Raw genomic sequence first — 16,999 nt, forward strand, 5'->3', positions numbered from 1 at the left:
TATTTATATAAATATATATATATGCACACACGGAACATGTTTTAATCTTACCAAGGGACTTAAAATCATTATTTGTAAACATGAATCCTTGCAGTCTGCATTTAGTGATATCCTTGACAGATCTGTATAGGTGAGGATGACTGAGTGATCCACTTTAAAAATATTCTTCTTTGAGTCTACAGTCCACAATTTTTTTTCTGTTTCTTCTCTGGCCATCAATTACCATGTCTTTGTCGTTGTCAGGGTGCTATCTCTGGCTTCTGTCACACAGTCTCCCTGTCCTATATAATTTAACATGTGCCAGTTGTGAAATTGAAAGCAGATAAGTAAACTCATTGGTATTGTTTGTAGTACAAGCGAGCAGTCCCTGAGCCGGGGCACTGGCCTGTCCTTTAAGTAAGTATATTCAGTCTCTAGTAAATGCACCATCTGTTTGTCTATTCAGTTTCCCCTTTCACTCAATTTCTGGAAGATTGGGTGGTTGAAGTGACTAGAAAATGGCTTTTAGTTAAGTGAACTGTTATTGGATAAAGAGATTCATGTTTTTACCACAGCATTCCTGAATGGCTGGAATTTGGGGAAAAAGATCCAGTGGAGATTCTCTTGGATCTGGGATTCGGTGCTGACGAGCCAGACATCTGCACACAAATCCCAGCCAGATTCTTCCGTTGTGGCTCCTCAGCCAGAGGAATCAACATTCGTGTTTTTCTTGAAGCTCAAAAGCATCGAATGGACGTTGAGAGCCCTAACTTGTATGGTAGGTGAGGACCATGTGGCATCCCAATTTCAGCCATGGCATGGACTGGTGGGAGGGCCACCATATAGACAGGATGGGCAAGGAGGCTCTGCACCGTAGCATTCAACCCCTCTATCACAGTGGCTTAAAACACAAAAGATTTATTTCTGGATCACTCTACATGTCTGCCACGGGTTGGTATGTGTTTTTGGAAGATGGGGGTATCTGCTCCATGTTGTCTCCACTCGGGGACCTGGCCCTCATCTGGAACATCACTAGTTGCAAAGGGTGGAAATGGAGAATGATACTTGGCTCTTAAATCCTTCTGCTCATAACTTAAACATATTAGGTCTGCTCAGATTTCTTTGGCCAAAATAAGTCACATGACTACCCCTAACTCCAAGGGGGTGGGGATGTAAGATCCCATCACATGCCCAGAAGGAGGAAGCCGGCAGTACTGTGGGCAGCACTGACACATACTATAGCCGCACACCTGGAGGCAGAGGAAAGAAGATGTGACAAGGCTTATCATGAGTCTTTAGGTAAAACTCTCATTTCCTCATCTATGATGCTTAGAACACTCCAGTTTACATGCTGGGCTGTAAGTGGTAGTTATTAATCTGTCATACCTCCAGATTTGTGGATTAACTATGCCTAAGCCTTACAGTTATCATGCATGCTGCCGTATGCCCCCAACCAGTGGTCAATGGAATACTTTTCTTTAGGACATTACGAAGGATGTTCTTGGCGTATGTGTACTGTGCTCAAACACTCTGGGGTAAAGATGCAGTAAAACAAGCTCATGTACTACAGGATTTATTTAATATGCTAAGGTGCACTTTCAGTGTCCTAAAGGAATTCACTACAGTATTTACAAAATCATGTAAATAAAAAACCCCTCTTGGAGGAGCATCGAAGAACACCTACCTCTCTCATGGGATGGAGTTTGAGGAATTCTGCATGGGGAACACGTCAGAATTCTATTTCTGAAATAAATTATTTTAAATAAGTAAATTCGATAAAAGGAAAGTCAAGTGAGATGAAGTGTTTTTCTCAAACATTTATCTGGAACGGAGACTTCACTTTGATTCCTCATTTAAGTTCCTGTTTCTCCTGTGTTCATGTGAGTGAAATGGGTCTAAAAATCTCAGCAATGAGATTTCTTTTTCTTTATTTTGTGTCTGCAGTATGGGGATTCAAATCTTTGATCTTGGTATAGCAGTGAGATTTTTTATTTTATTTTTAAAAATTTTATGAATATACAATGTAGTTGATTTTTGTGTCCCTTTACCAGTTCCTCCTTTTCCTCTTCCCTCTCCCCGCCTCCTCCCTCATCAACATCATATCTGTTCACTTGTCTTAGCAAGTTCAAGGAATTCTTGTGACTCCCTCCCCCCCATTTATTTGTGTAGTTATTTATTTATTTTTATTAGCTTCCACAAATAAGTGAGAACATGTATTTCTCTTTCTATGCCTGGCTTATTTCACTTAATATAATTTTCTCTAAGTCCATCCATTTTGCTGCAAATGGTTATATTTCTTTTTTGGTTTTTTATATAGCAGAGTACTGTTGCATTGTGTAGATATACAACAGTTTCTTTATCCACTCATCTGATGATGGACATTTAGGCTGGTTCCAACTCTTGGCCATTGTAAACAGCACTGCAATAAACATGAGAGTACAGGTATCCCTTCGACATGATGATTTCCATTCCTCTTGGTAGGGAAATCACATACTATACCCAGCAGTGGAATAGCTGGGTCATATGGTAGATTTAGCTGTAATTGTTTACTCAGTGGTAAAGCACATACTTCACAATGAAATTTTTTAAGAAGAGTATGTAAACCTGAAGGGGTTGCAATGTAATGTTTCTTTACCTACTAGAAGCAATTCCTACTGTTCTTTGCTGTCTCCTCTTCCAGCATGGAGATGCAAGTTCTTTGATCAGTTCTTTATTGGGGGAGAATAACAGCACTTAACAATATCTGACTAGTGTTTGAACTGCTCTGTGAAGTGAACATATTACAAATGAAATTGACTCATAGGCTGCAAAAGAACTAGGAGTTGGTCTCTTCCTATGATCTCTGGCCCACTCTTATTCCCACTATGTAACACTTACCAATATACTTTTGAGTCAAGAGAGATGAGGACACATGTAAAACAAGCAATAATAAAATTAGTTGAATGTTCAAAAGATAGAATGGAAAATAATGTCTCATTCAAATTTAATACAAAAAGTTCAAATTTGAGTGATGAGAATCAATTAGTTAATTGTTCAATCCACCCAAAGGCAAAAGTAAAACACTTCAGATTACTGTGTTCTCTGAATTAAACTGATAGGTTTTATCTTAGTCTAAATATAAAAACCTGCTATGGGATGGATGTTAGACAATCATAAAAACTGAATTAGGATTCAATCATACCAGCTGGCTCACAAAAAAAGATTTAGTTTCAACTTCAGCTTAACTTAGGAGGAAAATTTAATCAGAATTACTCTGAAACATCCAGAACCCAAGAGTTCTTATAGGTCTCAAAAGAATATAACAGTCCTCTGTGTGAAATCCATCACATTTTTTGGAGTAGAAGGATGACTAGTCAATACCTTCTCCTCTCAGGTGAAGGAAACAGGGAGGTACAGGATGTGCTTACAGAAGAGTCAATAGCATTGCTGTGATGGCACAAACAAAAGGCAGAGGACGACCTTGCCACCCGTGTGATCCTTGACCATTTCTGAGTTATGCAAGCCCACATGCCGTCACTGGGGTTGAGAGAAGGCTGTGCAGTGAAAACAAAATGCTCCATTTCCATCACCACGGTTTTATTATCTTGCGATACCAAAACGATTTTTCACCATTTTTTTCCAAACTGGCAATGTGTTCCCAAATCAGCCCTTGATGCATTAGGTCTCTCTCATATGCTAATTAAGTCAATATTTGCATATTTCCTAAGTGATTGAGGCCGGATCATCCAGAAAGGCTTGTAAATTGAGGAGCTGGTTTGTTTTAAAGGGTAAGTCAGTTTTCACATTAATGACTATCTTCTCCTCAAAGACAGAGGACAATATATTTCCTTCCTGAGTCTCAGACATTTGTAATTATTATTTTAACAACTGGTACTTATACAGCATTGTGCTTTTACATCTTTACTTTGGTGCTCACAATGGATGTGAAAGATACATAAGACAGGTTCCATTCCCCAAATAAGAAACCAACCATTTACTGTGTGCCTGGCACAGACCTAAGCACTATATGTACTAATTCATGTACCCTGAGGTCAAATTTCCAGTGATCGGTTAACCCAGGATTTGTATCCAGGCCTTTTGACTCCATCTGCCATGATCCTTCCACACTCAGGCAACAGTATAGAAGGGGGTGATGGAAGTGATGATGAGGACATTCACTGCACAGAGCTGTGGAAGAATGCTCAGGCCACCTCATGCTGACAGGGCTGGGGCACTCTTTTACTTTTAGTTCAATACATGCAAGTGTATAGATTTGCCTATGCTTACAGTTTTTAATGGATTAACACATAAAAACTATAGGCATATATAAATCTATGTAGTTATGTATATTTAACTACACATAAAAGGTATTCACTTTCCCCATAACACAGTGATGCCTCATTCTGTAGAGGCATAATCTGTATAATAACAATGGCATGGGCTGAGAAAAACTTGAGTTTCAAAGAGCTTAATGCCCTTCTCATCTTGAAAAACATATATTAACTGAGTCTTCAGTTTTTGCTACAGTTAACACAGGTTCATCAAAAAGACCCAGGCTAGCAATTTTGTGTTCCTTGTGTTGTTCAGGCCATTTCCAACAGCTGGAAATCCTGGACCAGGTGACAAGTACCTTCTCATCTTTGCTGAGCAGTGTGAGCATCCTACAGAACAAAGCCGAACAGAACGCTGGAGGAGAGAGTGTGCAAAGAACCTCGGGGAGCGGGGCCAAAGAGCATCGGAGAAGGATGGGTAAACTTGTAAGGAGAGCTTCAAAACAGAACAGCAGGAAGGACTGTAGCCCGGGAGCATCAGAGTCATTCAAGATGAAGGATGAATTTTTCACCCCCTCTGCAAAGCCAGAGGAGTGTGGAGCAGACGTACCTGCGGCCACATTCAACCAGGACCAGCGGCATTTGTCTCCTTCAGCAGAGCACCCGTCTCCCCCAGCCTGCAATGACTTGATACCTTGTCATCCTCCCGGAGCTCTTCGGGGCAAGCAGCTGACCAAGCAGACTACTCCCTCCTGTGTATCCGAGGGGCCAGTCAAGGGCAGAACTCAGAAGAACTCAACTCAGACTAATGAGCTCAAGAACTTGTCTCGTCTTGCTCGTGAAGGACCAGACTCCTTCGAAATGGAAGAGGTCAGTGTTGTAAGTGAGCGCTGAGCTTCCCGAGGGAGGAACTTGTCCCATGCATCCTTTGCCTTCCAGCCCTCGTTTGCCCACTCCATCTTTCAACCCCTCAGCATTTCTTCTTACTTTCCAACTCGGTCCGGGACTTGCACAGTCATTCTAGCGGCTTCAGTCAAAAATAAACTAGTATGAAACCAGCCTTTGCGTTCTCCTATTCCTTCTCTTTTTCTTGCTCATAGTTAAACCCATAAGTCGTTCCTGACTTTGCTTTAATTCAGGGCTTTATTATGCATCTTCGTATGCATTTTATCTACTCTCTAACTTTCCACGTTTCACCCTCTTTGAGGGTAAGTGCAACTACTTCCCACCCTGAAACTTGCTGCGGCTGCTCGTCCTCTGCATGCTCGCGGCTGTGGCAGGGAGAGCTTGGCCCAGAGGTTAGAGACTGTGTGAGTGTCAACGGCATCTCCCCCACTAGACTCTCAGTTCCTTGAGGACCAGGGGACGTGCGCCAGAAATGTTTTCCCACCATCACTCGCCCATACTAATTTCACCCTCATTTTGATGATATCCTCACCTGTACTTCTCATTCCCCCCCCCCCCCCCCCCCAAAATACGAGTACACATTTCCACTCATTTCTCTATTCTTAATGGCAACCTGGACCGGGAGTTAGCTGGTTGATAACTCTGTTACGTAAGGTAATTACAAAGAATTACAAAAGAAGAGCACAGCTCTTCTCCTCCTCTCATCTAAATAATGCAAAAGTAGGGAAGGGTATTTATATGCAAATCCCAAGGCGGGTTCATTGCTCCATGGAGCCCTCTACCGGCCAGGCACGGAGTTACCAGCACAGAAATGGTAACAGAATCTTCCTTGAAGGGAGCTACCGTGAAGCAGCAGGGATGGGCACAAAAGCAATAGCATGGCAAGGACGGTGACAGCCCTACAGATATGCTTTTATGTCTCTATACATGCATGTATTGGGGTATTTGAGGAACAAGTAGAGGCATTCTTAAACAGCTGGGAGACTAAGAGGATCAAGGAACTTGTAGGAAGTAAGACTTCACCATAATCTTAGAACAAAAAAAGGATTTAGTGAGGTGGATATGCCTATTGGTAGCCCTCCCCACCCTACAAAGATATAAAAATTACCTCAAAATATGTAGCTGTTAATGATCCTAATATATATGTATATATGTGTATGTATGTACATGTATGCATATGCCTTATCTAAAAAAAAAAAAAAGAGCCTTAAAATATTAAACTGAATTTAAAATAGTAGCATTAAAATGAATTAAAGTGATAAAAGGAGAAAAAAGCCAACCTTTGGTCAAATGCCCTAATTTGAGGAAAGACTGAGTTGGCACTGAAAATGATCATTTTCTTTTAACTCAATCTTGCAAAGATTATTTAATCAACAAGCTAATAGTTAAATTACTATAAAGAATGTCAAGTCAATCTGCAATTCATTAGTCAGTCTGCTATGTTAGCTAGGATCTAAACAAGAAGTTTCACAGAATTCCAACCCAATGTCAAGCCTCAGTTTCGAGTTTCTTCTGCTTCAACCTAGAGTGACTAAGAGGAAAATAATTTTCATTGCAGGCTATCTGTATGTGAGAGTACATGTCAAATTTCACATAAAGAAATAAGAAAAGAATGTCAGTCCTTGTCCAGTATATTTTTAAATATTTTAAATGACAATTATTCAAGGAAAAACTATATGTTAGTATATTTTGGGAGGAGGGGAGGAACACACTCAGGCACCAAAACAAAAACAAAAACAAAAAACAACATTTCTTTGGCACATAGTAGGCACTCAGTAAATATTTGTTGAATGAGTAATATGACTTTTAAAGTATTTGATAGTATTAATTTATTCTACAAGTGGCTTCCACAGAAAAACAGAATATTCTGTTGAATTTCATAGCCAACTTTGTTTATAATGTTCTTTTAATATTTTCCTGGATTTTTGCATATGAAGGGCTTTATGTATATGTAAGGCAGAGATAGCCCTAAAAATGATATAAAAAAAAAACTTCACTACTCGAATTTTGTTTTTGTAAAAAGTATATATCAAATATTACATTCTCACTGGGGAAAAGATATTTGTGTTGCTCAGCACCAATAGGTGAGTAAATAAAGCTTGGGTAGAATGCATCTTCAGCAAGATCCAATGCCAGATTTAATATTTATTTTCAAGGGCAAATCTAAAAACCCAATTATAAGAAATTAAAAATATGCGTGAAATTGGCAGATTTTCATGGCATTTAAAACATGAGTCAATGTACTTAAATATCTAGCTATCAGAATTGCAACTATGATTGGCCAGATTTTGCCTCCAGATCAATCTATGATGCTTTCCCTAACATCCTATTAAAGGCTGAATTTAGCAATATTTGGCTCACTTCTCAAAGTTATGATTCCAACAAAATCGTGCATAGATTTTTAATGCAAAAATAAACATATTTTTGTGTTTAATTTTACTTAGTAAAATTGAGTCAGTTCCTTTCTTCCTAAATTCCCAAACACAATAAGAGAATTTAATACCTGAGAAACTTGTGCAAAGAGATTTCTTTGTATCTACAATAAATCATCTTCACCCTTCCCTCCTGCTTGCATACAAGGATCCTGTTCTCTAAAAGACATTCCCGTGAGAACATTAACCATATTATTAAACTATGTCAGTTGGCATCTTGATTAGGTGGGGAATATTTGAAAAGTTATAACTATTTCTTCATTTTAATTTTCTAAATTAATTTATAAGTTTGGCTAAGTTGGAATAGCCAAGGAATACACCTGGCTTCCATTTTAAATTGTTCTTTTGTTCTTTTCTCAATAGACAAATATGTGCTTTACAGTGAACTAAGTGGATTTTTCTACATGATAATGGTCACAGAAAAAGAATTTTCTTTGTTACACTTGAAAATTCATATGATGCACACTGGTTAGAGTTACCAAAACCAATAAAAGTAATGCTGAGAAGTATGTCTAATTAATTACAAGTATAAAGTAACTTCTTTGACAAAAAGAGATGAAGAATTAAAAGAGGAAATAAATATTTTTTCTTATTACATTGTTGAGCTATATCCTCTTGGTCCTCGGTTTATTCCTGGGTTAAAGGTCATTTTTGGCCATATATACCACAATGTTTCAAATGTTTATGTCATTTGATTCAGCTTTTAATAGTTAGACATCAATCCCAAATAAATAACATGACGTGTAGAGATAGATTTATGCACAAGGACAGTCATCTGAGCATTATTTCTAACTGCAAACTTTAGAAAATATTCCAATAGTGAGAGAATTTTTAAGTAAACTAATGCACCCTCAAAGGATGGCCTATCATGAAGGCATTAAAGATGGTGTTTTCTAAGAAATTTTACTATGTGGGGGAAAAGTTACCATTCCAAATTTTTGAGTGAAAAAGTTTTGCTACTATATCCAGAATAAATGTATGAAAAAGAAAACCTACAAAGAAACACTCCAAAATATTAGCCATAACTGTTTTCTTACCTTCTTTAACTTTTCTTACGTGTCACATTTCTACAGTAAGCTCTATTACTATTCTTAAAGTAATATTTATTATTTTGTTTTAATAATAACTTCATTTTCATTAATAGGGTATTAATTAACTTCTAAAAAGAATTTCAAAAACAAATTTTGTTCTATCAATTTGAAAATTAAATTTTCTTTGATCTGTCTAAGCACTAGATAGCAATGGAATTTTCTGAATTACTCTCCGTAAGTTAATCAAGCCATAATTAACTTGCTTTCTCCAAATATATTTACAGTTCTTTGGGAGCAAAAAGAAAATCTAGAATAATAATATTATTATTATTTTAATTTAGTTCAAATGCACATCTTCCAGGAAGGACCCTCTATCCTCTGCCTTAGAAGTTATCTTGCCATCTCCTAAAGTCCTTTAATTCTTTGAATCTTTGTCATGGGCACCTTGTCCATGCCACCTCTTCCCAGCAGACTGTAAGCTATTTGAGTTCATCCCTATTATCAGTTACCAATAGACCCTCGTTATATGTTGATCAAATGAAGTGAATTTATTATAAAAAAACCTTCTAATGAGATTGATACATTTTGATGTCTTAGGTTCAGAGCTTTGAAAAAGATACCAGTAATCCTCTTGACATGGCTTCAGGAACTGTAGGTAAGAATTCATCAAGGTGTGTGATTTCATCAATAATCTTTCAAAAAAAGAATGTAAATAACCAGTACTTAACTTCCTTAATATGTACAGAGCTTAAATTATCTCCAGGAGATGCCCTACATTTATGCATTATCTGAGATGTCAAAAATCTACTAGCAATGCATATATACAAACAAATTTTAAAATACATACTACAGAAATGTTCAATATCCCTGGGGCTAATGGAGTATGTGGCTTGTCTAACACTAAGTGTATGTAATCTGATTACCATAGTGAAGTGGATTTCACACAGGACTGAGCCTAACTGGTTGAGTGAATACTTTCTTATTCCTACTGCTAAGTGCTTGACATTGCACAAGTCATATCATTTTACTAGGCCTCAGTTTTTCCATCTGTAATAAGGAGATAAGAGCAGATAATTTTTAAGTTCTCTGCCAGCACTTACATTCTAAATTTTGTATGACCTTGATATTAAACTCTCATTGGAAACAAGTCACCTAGATAAAACTTTCTAAGTCATCTCTTAGAATGATGCTATATCACCTTAGACAACAGAGAAGGAAACCCCTCTGTTCTCCTGGTTCTTATCCACCATTCAGCCATCATTGTGATTCAGCATTCCTGTGATCCTATAATACAGCTAGAAATAGGCAGGGATTAGTCAAGCAAAATAGAGCAGATGAAGCTGGTGCATATCCTGGAAGAAAATATGCAAATCTTTAATTTAATTTAGTGTGGTGTCAAACACATCTTTTTCACTACAAAGTGTATGTATGGGCCTCATTTTGCTAAATGCTGTTTAGAAATTATGCATTAGTAATTATAGGGTCCTGCTGATTACATAAATTATTATCCTGCTTTTCGAAGTAATTACCACATAACCTACATTGAGGTTTATAAGACAAAAATAAGCATCTGTTTTCCATCTAATTGAATGCTTCTCAGTGAAGCTGGAGGTCCTCTTGCCAATAGGAACTGCATCTCTTGACATTCAATTAAGAAGTCTACTGATACTATGTAAGTGACCCCACTCATTCCAAAAAATTATTTGGGAAGTTGGACAAAATTTACTAATCTACATTGAACATCAAATTAAGAGAGCAAAGTAAGATAGATGAAGGTTATCCTAATGGCAAAAATCCAAATTATAGTGCAACAAATGGGATTTTATTACTTTCAAAAGTAACATTGTTAACCTGAGAAAAAATAGGATGGAAAGCAAATGAGAAATACTAGTTAATTAATGAGGAAAGGGGTGAAATTACCACAAACACACACAAATATATAGTATGTATATGTAATCACTTTAAGATATATATACGCACACATATAATTTTTTTGTACTCAAAGTCCAAACGATGACCTCATTTGAAAGATGAAGCTGCATGGACTGTTTTTACCAATATAATATGGCAGAACTGATTCTGTGCTAGTTCCAGAGCATAGCCCTTAACCCACCTGGCTGCTTCCTGGCTTTTAGAATACCTGTGCCTGGAACACTCCCTCTGGGAACCCAGCCCCCAAACAAGATGGAGATGCCACATGTAGGCACTCTGTTGGACAGCCCCGAATGAGCTCCCATGTGAATAAGCCATCATCATTGTTCTAGTCAGACTGTCTAGTCCAGGTGCCATCTGACTGCAACTGTATGACAGCTGGACTAGCCAGCCCCTAGAACCATGGGAAATAACAAATTACTCTTTTAAGCTACACATACACACACAAATAGTGAAGAAACATTATGAACTCTTCAAATACCTTTAAAACTTTCTTAAAAACCACTTTTAAGACTGTATTTCCTCTCCTTATGCACAGTATTCTGAATATTAGCAGAAAAAGGCATTGTATCTATGTAAGAGAATAATCTCCAATGAATGACGATTTCTTTCAGATAAAATGTATAATGTCTCATTCTGTTTCTGTTAATGGCTATGTAACTCCCAGTGGGTCAACCTTCCCACAGATAATAACCATGAACTCTGGAAAAAATATTTTTATATCTCCTACCAAAAAGCAGGCAAACAGTACAAGTGGTTTCAACACTTGGAAGAAAGGAATGGTACTGGTGAGTGTCTTATTTTCTAAAAGCCTTTTAGCCTGAAGGCAGGCTCCAGTTGGTACCATTCTAACATTCTAATAGAAAGTAGCAGTCTTACTGGCTGTGAAAATCAGAAGAGAGAATTTGGGGCAATGACCACAGCTGGAAAGCAAGGATGAAAAAATCCCAGGAAGGAGAGAGCTAGAAAGAAAAATCCACAAATTTGGCATATAATACCAGCCCAAATCCCTAGCCAATTTTGAACTAAACATGCATGGGAAAGACTTGGAGAATCTCAGGCTAAAAGAAATTAACTGAGATTTCCATTTGGAGTTTGATTCCAGCCAGGTTCCCTGCCTCCTAAAATGACATACAATACAATGTCCTGTAACAATAAAATTTACTGGACATATGAAGAAATAAGAAAATATTACCTATGCTCAAGAAAAAAGGCAATTAATGAAAACAAACCATGAGAAAATCTAGATGTTAGAATCACCAGACAAGAGTTTTAGAGAGATTATTTTAATCATTTGAAGAATGTAAAGGAAAATATGCTTACAGTGAATGAAGAAATAGAAAATCTCAAAAGCAAAATAGAAATTATAATAAAGAATGAAGTGTAAATTTCATAAATAAAAATTATAATTCTTCAAAATTCATTGGATGAGCTTAACAACAGATTGGAAAAGAAAAAAAAATAATTTGGTGACCTTCAATATACATCAGTAGAAATTATCAAACCATCTGGTGTAAGCAAAAAAAAAAAAAAGAAAAATTACATGGAAAAATTATTTGCAATTCAGAAACCTGCGGGACAATATCAAAAGTCAAATATACATGGAATTGCAGTCCGAGAAGGAAAAAACAGAGAGAATAGGGCAGGAAAAAAATAAGGAAAATTGGTGGATAATGTTCCTCATTCACACAAAGATTTAAATTTATAAATTCAAGAAGCTTAGCAAACTCCAAGTAGGATAAATACGCAGAAAACTACAACTAAACAGTGTTAATATTAAACTGATAAAAATCAAAGATAACAAATGTTCAAAGCAGGCACAGAAAATTAACATATAGAATGCAGGGGAATAAAGATTTGAATGAAAGAAGACTTCTCATTAGAAACAATGGAGACCAAAAGACAGTAACTATGAGCCAGAATTTTACACGCAGCAAAAGTATCCTTCAAGAATGAAGATAAAATGGACATTTTCAGATAAAACAAAGTAAGTGATATAACCCCCAAAGCTCATGTTGAAACTTAAATCCCCACTGTGACAGTGTTAAGAGGGTAGAAAATCCTACTGTGGTATTTGAAATGTGGGGCTTTAGAGATGTGATTAGATTGTGAGGACTTTACCCTCATTAATGAATTGATCCATTCATGGAATAATGGTCATGGTTCCGATGGCTTTAAAAGGAGAGCAACTGAGAAGCTCAGCTCTATCTGCTCCTGCCATTCTCACCATGTGACACCCGTCATCCCTGCAGAGTCACCACCAAGAAAAAGCCCTTACCAGATGTGTTCCCTGGACTTTGGACTTCCCAAACTCCAAAACTGTAAGCAAATAAATATTATTTCTTTACAAATTACTCAGTTTCAGATATTTTTGTTGTAAGTAGCAGAAATGGAGTAGCACACTAAGATAACTCATTACCAGCACGCCTGCACTGCAAGCAAGCTAGTATCTTATACTTTGATTTAATGAATAAATATTGCAACCAAAATGGTTTTTACTATGTTCAGGCATGTCAATGAAATGAGAACACCTAACTATCATAGTATAAAATGTATGAAATAGCAAGGATATGGTAGCGCAAAGGGTAATCCACAAATTTCCAGACAGAAAAATAAAAATTACTTACAAAAACAAAAAAAAAATTCAAGCATTCTATTAGCCTCAGTAAATGCCAAATGGGAATAAGCTAATATACATAAAATTTAGACAAGGAAAAAAATGTGAACCAGTGATTTTATAACTAGTCATACTCTCCTCTACTCATGTATACAAGGGCAGCATGAAGTCATTCGCAAAAGGTAGGAGGATTCACCAGGTATATCCTCCACTATCCTTCCAGGACAATGTCCTCAAAAAAGGGAGAGCACAGTTGGAGCTTGAATTCCAGAACCAGCATGCCTGGATTCCAGTCGCACACTCTAGCAACTACCGGCTGTGTAACTTTCGACAAATCACCAAATCTCCTTGCTTCTGTATCTTCATCTAAAGAAAATAAAATAGGGATAATAACAGCATCGACCTCATGGGATTGCTAAAAAGAGTAAATGAGTTAATACGTGAAAAGTTCTGGGTTCATTTATCAGCTCTTTTTATGACTACTCAAATTGATTAAGATGTTACTCAAAATAAAGTACTTTAGAATAATAAAAACAGGGTTTGGAAAAAGCGAACTCAAGTAATAAAACCAGAAAAACATACAAAGTTTAATTAATTATTGTTGAATCTTTTGAGACAAATAAAATGTTACAAAATAACTTGTGATTATGTAAAATAAATTAAATTCTATCTTATTACAACAGACTTACCTTGGAAGCTTAACTGTGAAAGGTTGGAGATAGATAGATAAAGACAAAAACTAATCAGAAGAAAATCTTAAAAATAAAAAGAGGACTTTTACAAATTAATCAAAATTATAAACCTCATTTAAGATTTAACAATCATGAATCATTACGTACCAAGTAACTTAACATCCAATACATAAAGGCTGACTTTAATAAATTGTAAAAAAAGCCCTTACAAATCAATGAGAAAAACAACAAGATCTTTATTAATGTGGAAAGTAAACACATAGGTAGTCTAAGCAAGAAATACAAAAGCTCCACAAAAATGATAAAACATGACCAACCCACCTTTTCACCTATCATATTAGCAAAGATTTAAAAGCTAATAGTACAGAGTAATAGTAAAAATGTAAAACAGACATTCACCCACTGTTAGGTGAAAGTTAAATTGTAGTAATTGTTTTGAAGTATGACCTGTCTGGGCCGACCCCGTGGCTCACTCAAGAGAGTGCGGCGCTGGGAGCACAGCAGCGCAGCGCTGGGAGTGCCAAGGCCACGGATTCGGATCCTGTATAGGGATGGCCGGTGCTCACTGGCTGAGCACTGTGCAGGTGACACTGAGCCAGGGGTTACGATCCCCTTACCGGTCACAAAAAAAAAAAAAAAAAAGAAGTATGACCTGTCAATATCTCACAATTCTAAACGAATGCAGCTTTTGATGCAATTATTTCAGTTCTGGAATGTGACTTGCCAACAGACTCAGATGTACATACAGGATTTTTACTGCAATAATGCTCGTAATAACAAACAACTAGAGAAAGCCTAAATGCCCCAAAATATAATCTGCTTTAAAAATGATGGTACCTCCTTACATTAAAAATTATTCAGTCATTATTTTGAAAAATGAGTTAGATTTTTACCTTGAAATGGAAGGGTCCATGAGATAAAGAATTTTTAAATGAGAGGGAAAAAATCTACTTGCAAAAGATTCTATGTTTACACTCTTCTGTGTTAAAAGAGTATATCTATTTCTTTTGGGGGGAGTATGCACAAAATGCTTCTGGAAAAATGTATAAGGAACTGTTAATGATAATACCTTAATAGAAGGAAGATAAGTGTGTTTTAAATTAATTGACATCTTTTAATTTTCTTTTGTTACCTTGTGCATATGTTATTTTCATAACACAACATATCAAAAATTTCTGGCCATACCACAGGAAAGGACACAATAAAAGTGGGAGATTCTAGTTCCTGTCGGTCTTTACAGATCAAGCATGAGATAATAAAAGAGGCTAAAAAAATTATTATTATAATTGATAACATGCACTAAATAGAAAAATATTGAAGTGTTCTTTGCCAGTGTTCTTGGAATATTTATTAAAATAGCTAACAACTTGAAAATTCAAAATTTTTTTATTGATTTCTTATACACACCCACACAAACACACACACCCACACACACAATGTACAGGCCACTTTGCCACAGATATAAATGCAGTGCAGTAGCATTTGAATTCAACAACAAAAAAAGTAGAAGCAACACTTTCCAACCCCAAACACACAAAACAAAATAACAAACCCAGTATTTGGGGGTTCAGTCCTCCATTTGAAAGAAAAGTGCAGAAAAGTGTAAATTGAAATTAGGAATTCAGATAATTTCAATAATAATGATGATGACATTTTACATAAAATAAGAGTTGTACTAAAAGCAGTAATCTGAGGCAAATTTATAACATTAAATTTATTATCGAACAAGAAAAATAAAATTAATTGCTTCATCATGATGAAAAAAATGAACATAATTAGAAGTTAGAGATTAATAAAGATAAGTGGAAATTAGTAATGTAAAAAGCAGAAACAAGTGATTTGATAAGTAGAATCCAAGCACTAATTTTTTATAGAAAAAAAGACAAAGCTTTTTGTTAAAAAAAGACAGAAAATGCATACAAACAAAATTAGAAAATCAAAATAAAATTAGAGAAAATATGTATAACCACTGACATAAAAAATAAATGATACCATATGCAAAATCCATTTTTAAATTATAAAGGGACACCAATACAACCAGTGTAATTAAAATCAGAGATAATTACAGTGTGTGCTATTTTAGGAAATAACATGTATGCATGTATTTATTATACATCTATATATTATATAAATAGATATATTAATGTTTTGCACATTATATAATTTCTTAATATATAAAATTTGTGTTATCAAATTTTATATTGGTATTATAAGTATTTATATTATACAACATGTAACCAAAAATTAACAAAATAACATAATAGAAAAGCTAAATAAGCTAATACCCTAGGGGAAAACAACAAATAAATAAAAATTATTTACCAAAAATTACCTCTGAAAACAGCAATAAGAAAAAAAATTGTTACACTACCAGTTCTTTCAATTGTTCACTGAAAAGATAACTACTCTTTTATATAAATCTTCCAGAGAATGTAAACATTTGTAATCTTCCAAGTATCTTTTAGATTTTTGAAAAATCTGATGTAAAAATCTGTCTGATGTGGCTCACAAAATTGATAAATTTCACTTATGAATACAGATGCAAAAATTTTCCAGCAAAATAATGGTGATTTAAATCCAGTGAAATACTTAAAAAATACTAATACTTGAACACAAGTAGCTTTTATTATAAGAGACCAAGTATGTTTCAACAATTGAAAAAGTACTATAATTTAAATAGTAGTTGGATAAAGAAAATAAATGACATAATAAACTTGATAGAATTTTTAAAAGATGTGTATATGATAAAATAAAAACTAATTAATTTCAAAAAAAGGTTGTGTGAATGTAAAATACTCCTACATTATACTTTGCTGACAGAAATTGCAGATAAATAATATTTCAAATAAATTATTAAATGCAAAAATCCCTCAAAATATAAAAGGACTAGAAGTAAATGTAGATAAATATTTATATAATTTTGAAATAGAGAATGATTTTTAAAACTTAATATAAAATACAATACAATTAAGTTAAAAACATATATGAAAAACAACTGTACAAAATTTAAAAGTTAATGACAAAATATACTGGGAGTTTATTTTTAACTTAAACAACAAATGATTATGATTTTTACTGCACAAATATTTTTTAAAAGTCACCTCTAACAACAAAAACAACAGTGTTTTTCACAAATTTGAGGAAGAATCAACTTCAGTAA

The 16,999-nt window shown here is 35.3% G+C and overlaps 1 protein-coding gene across 1 annotated transcript in view; it reads left to right on the forward strand.

The window, feature by feature from the left end:
• Positions 1-16,999, forward strand: part of ITPRID1 (ITPR interacting domain containing 1) — an 82,914-nt gene that overhangs the window by 16,467 nt on the left and 49,448 nt on the right. The window contains exons 6-8 of the mRNA XM_063101261.1: positions 555-757; positions 4,546-5,099; positions 9,196-9,253. Of these exons, the coding sequence (XP_062957331.1) occupies positions 555-757; positions 4,546-5,099; positions 9,196-9,253 (815 nt within the window). The remainder of the gene's footprint in view (positions 1-554; positions 758-4,545; positions 5,100-9,195; positions 9,254-16,999) is intronic.

This window comes from Cynocephalus volans, chromosome 6 (assembly GCF_027409185.1).
Source record: "Cynocephalus volans isolate mCynVol1 chromosome 6, mCynVol1.pri, whole genome shotgun sequence".
In the NCBI taxonomy this organism is placed as follows: domain Eukaryota; kingdom Metazoa; phylum Chordata; class Mammalia; order Dermoptera; family Cynocephalidae; genus Cynocephalus; species Cynocephalus volans.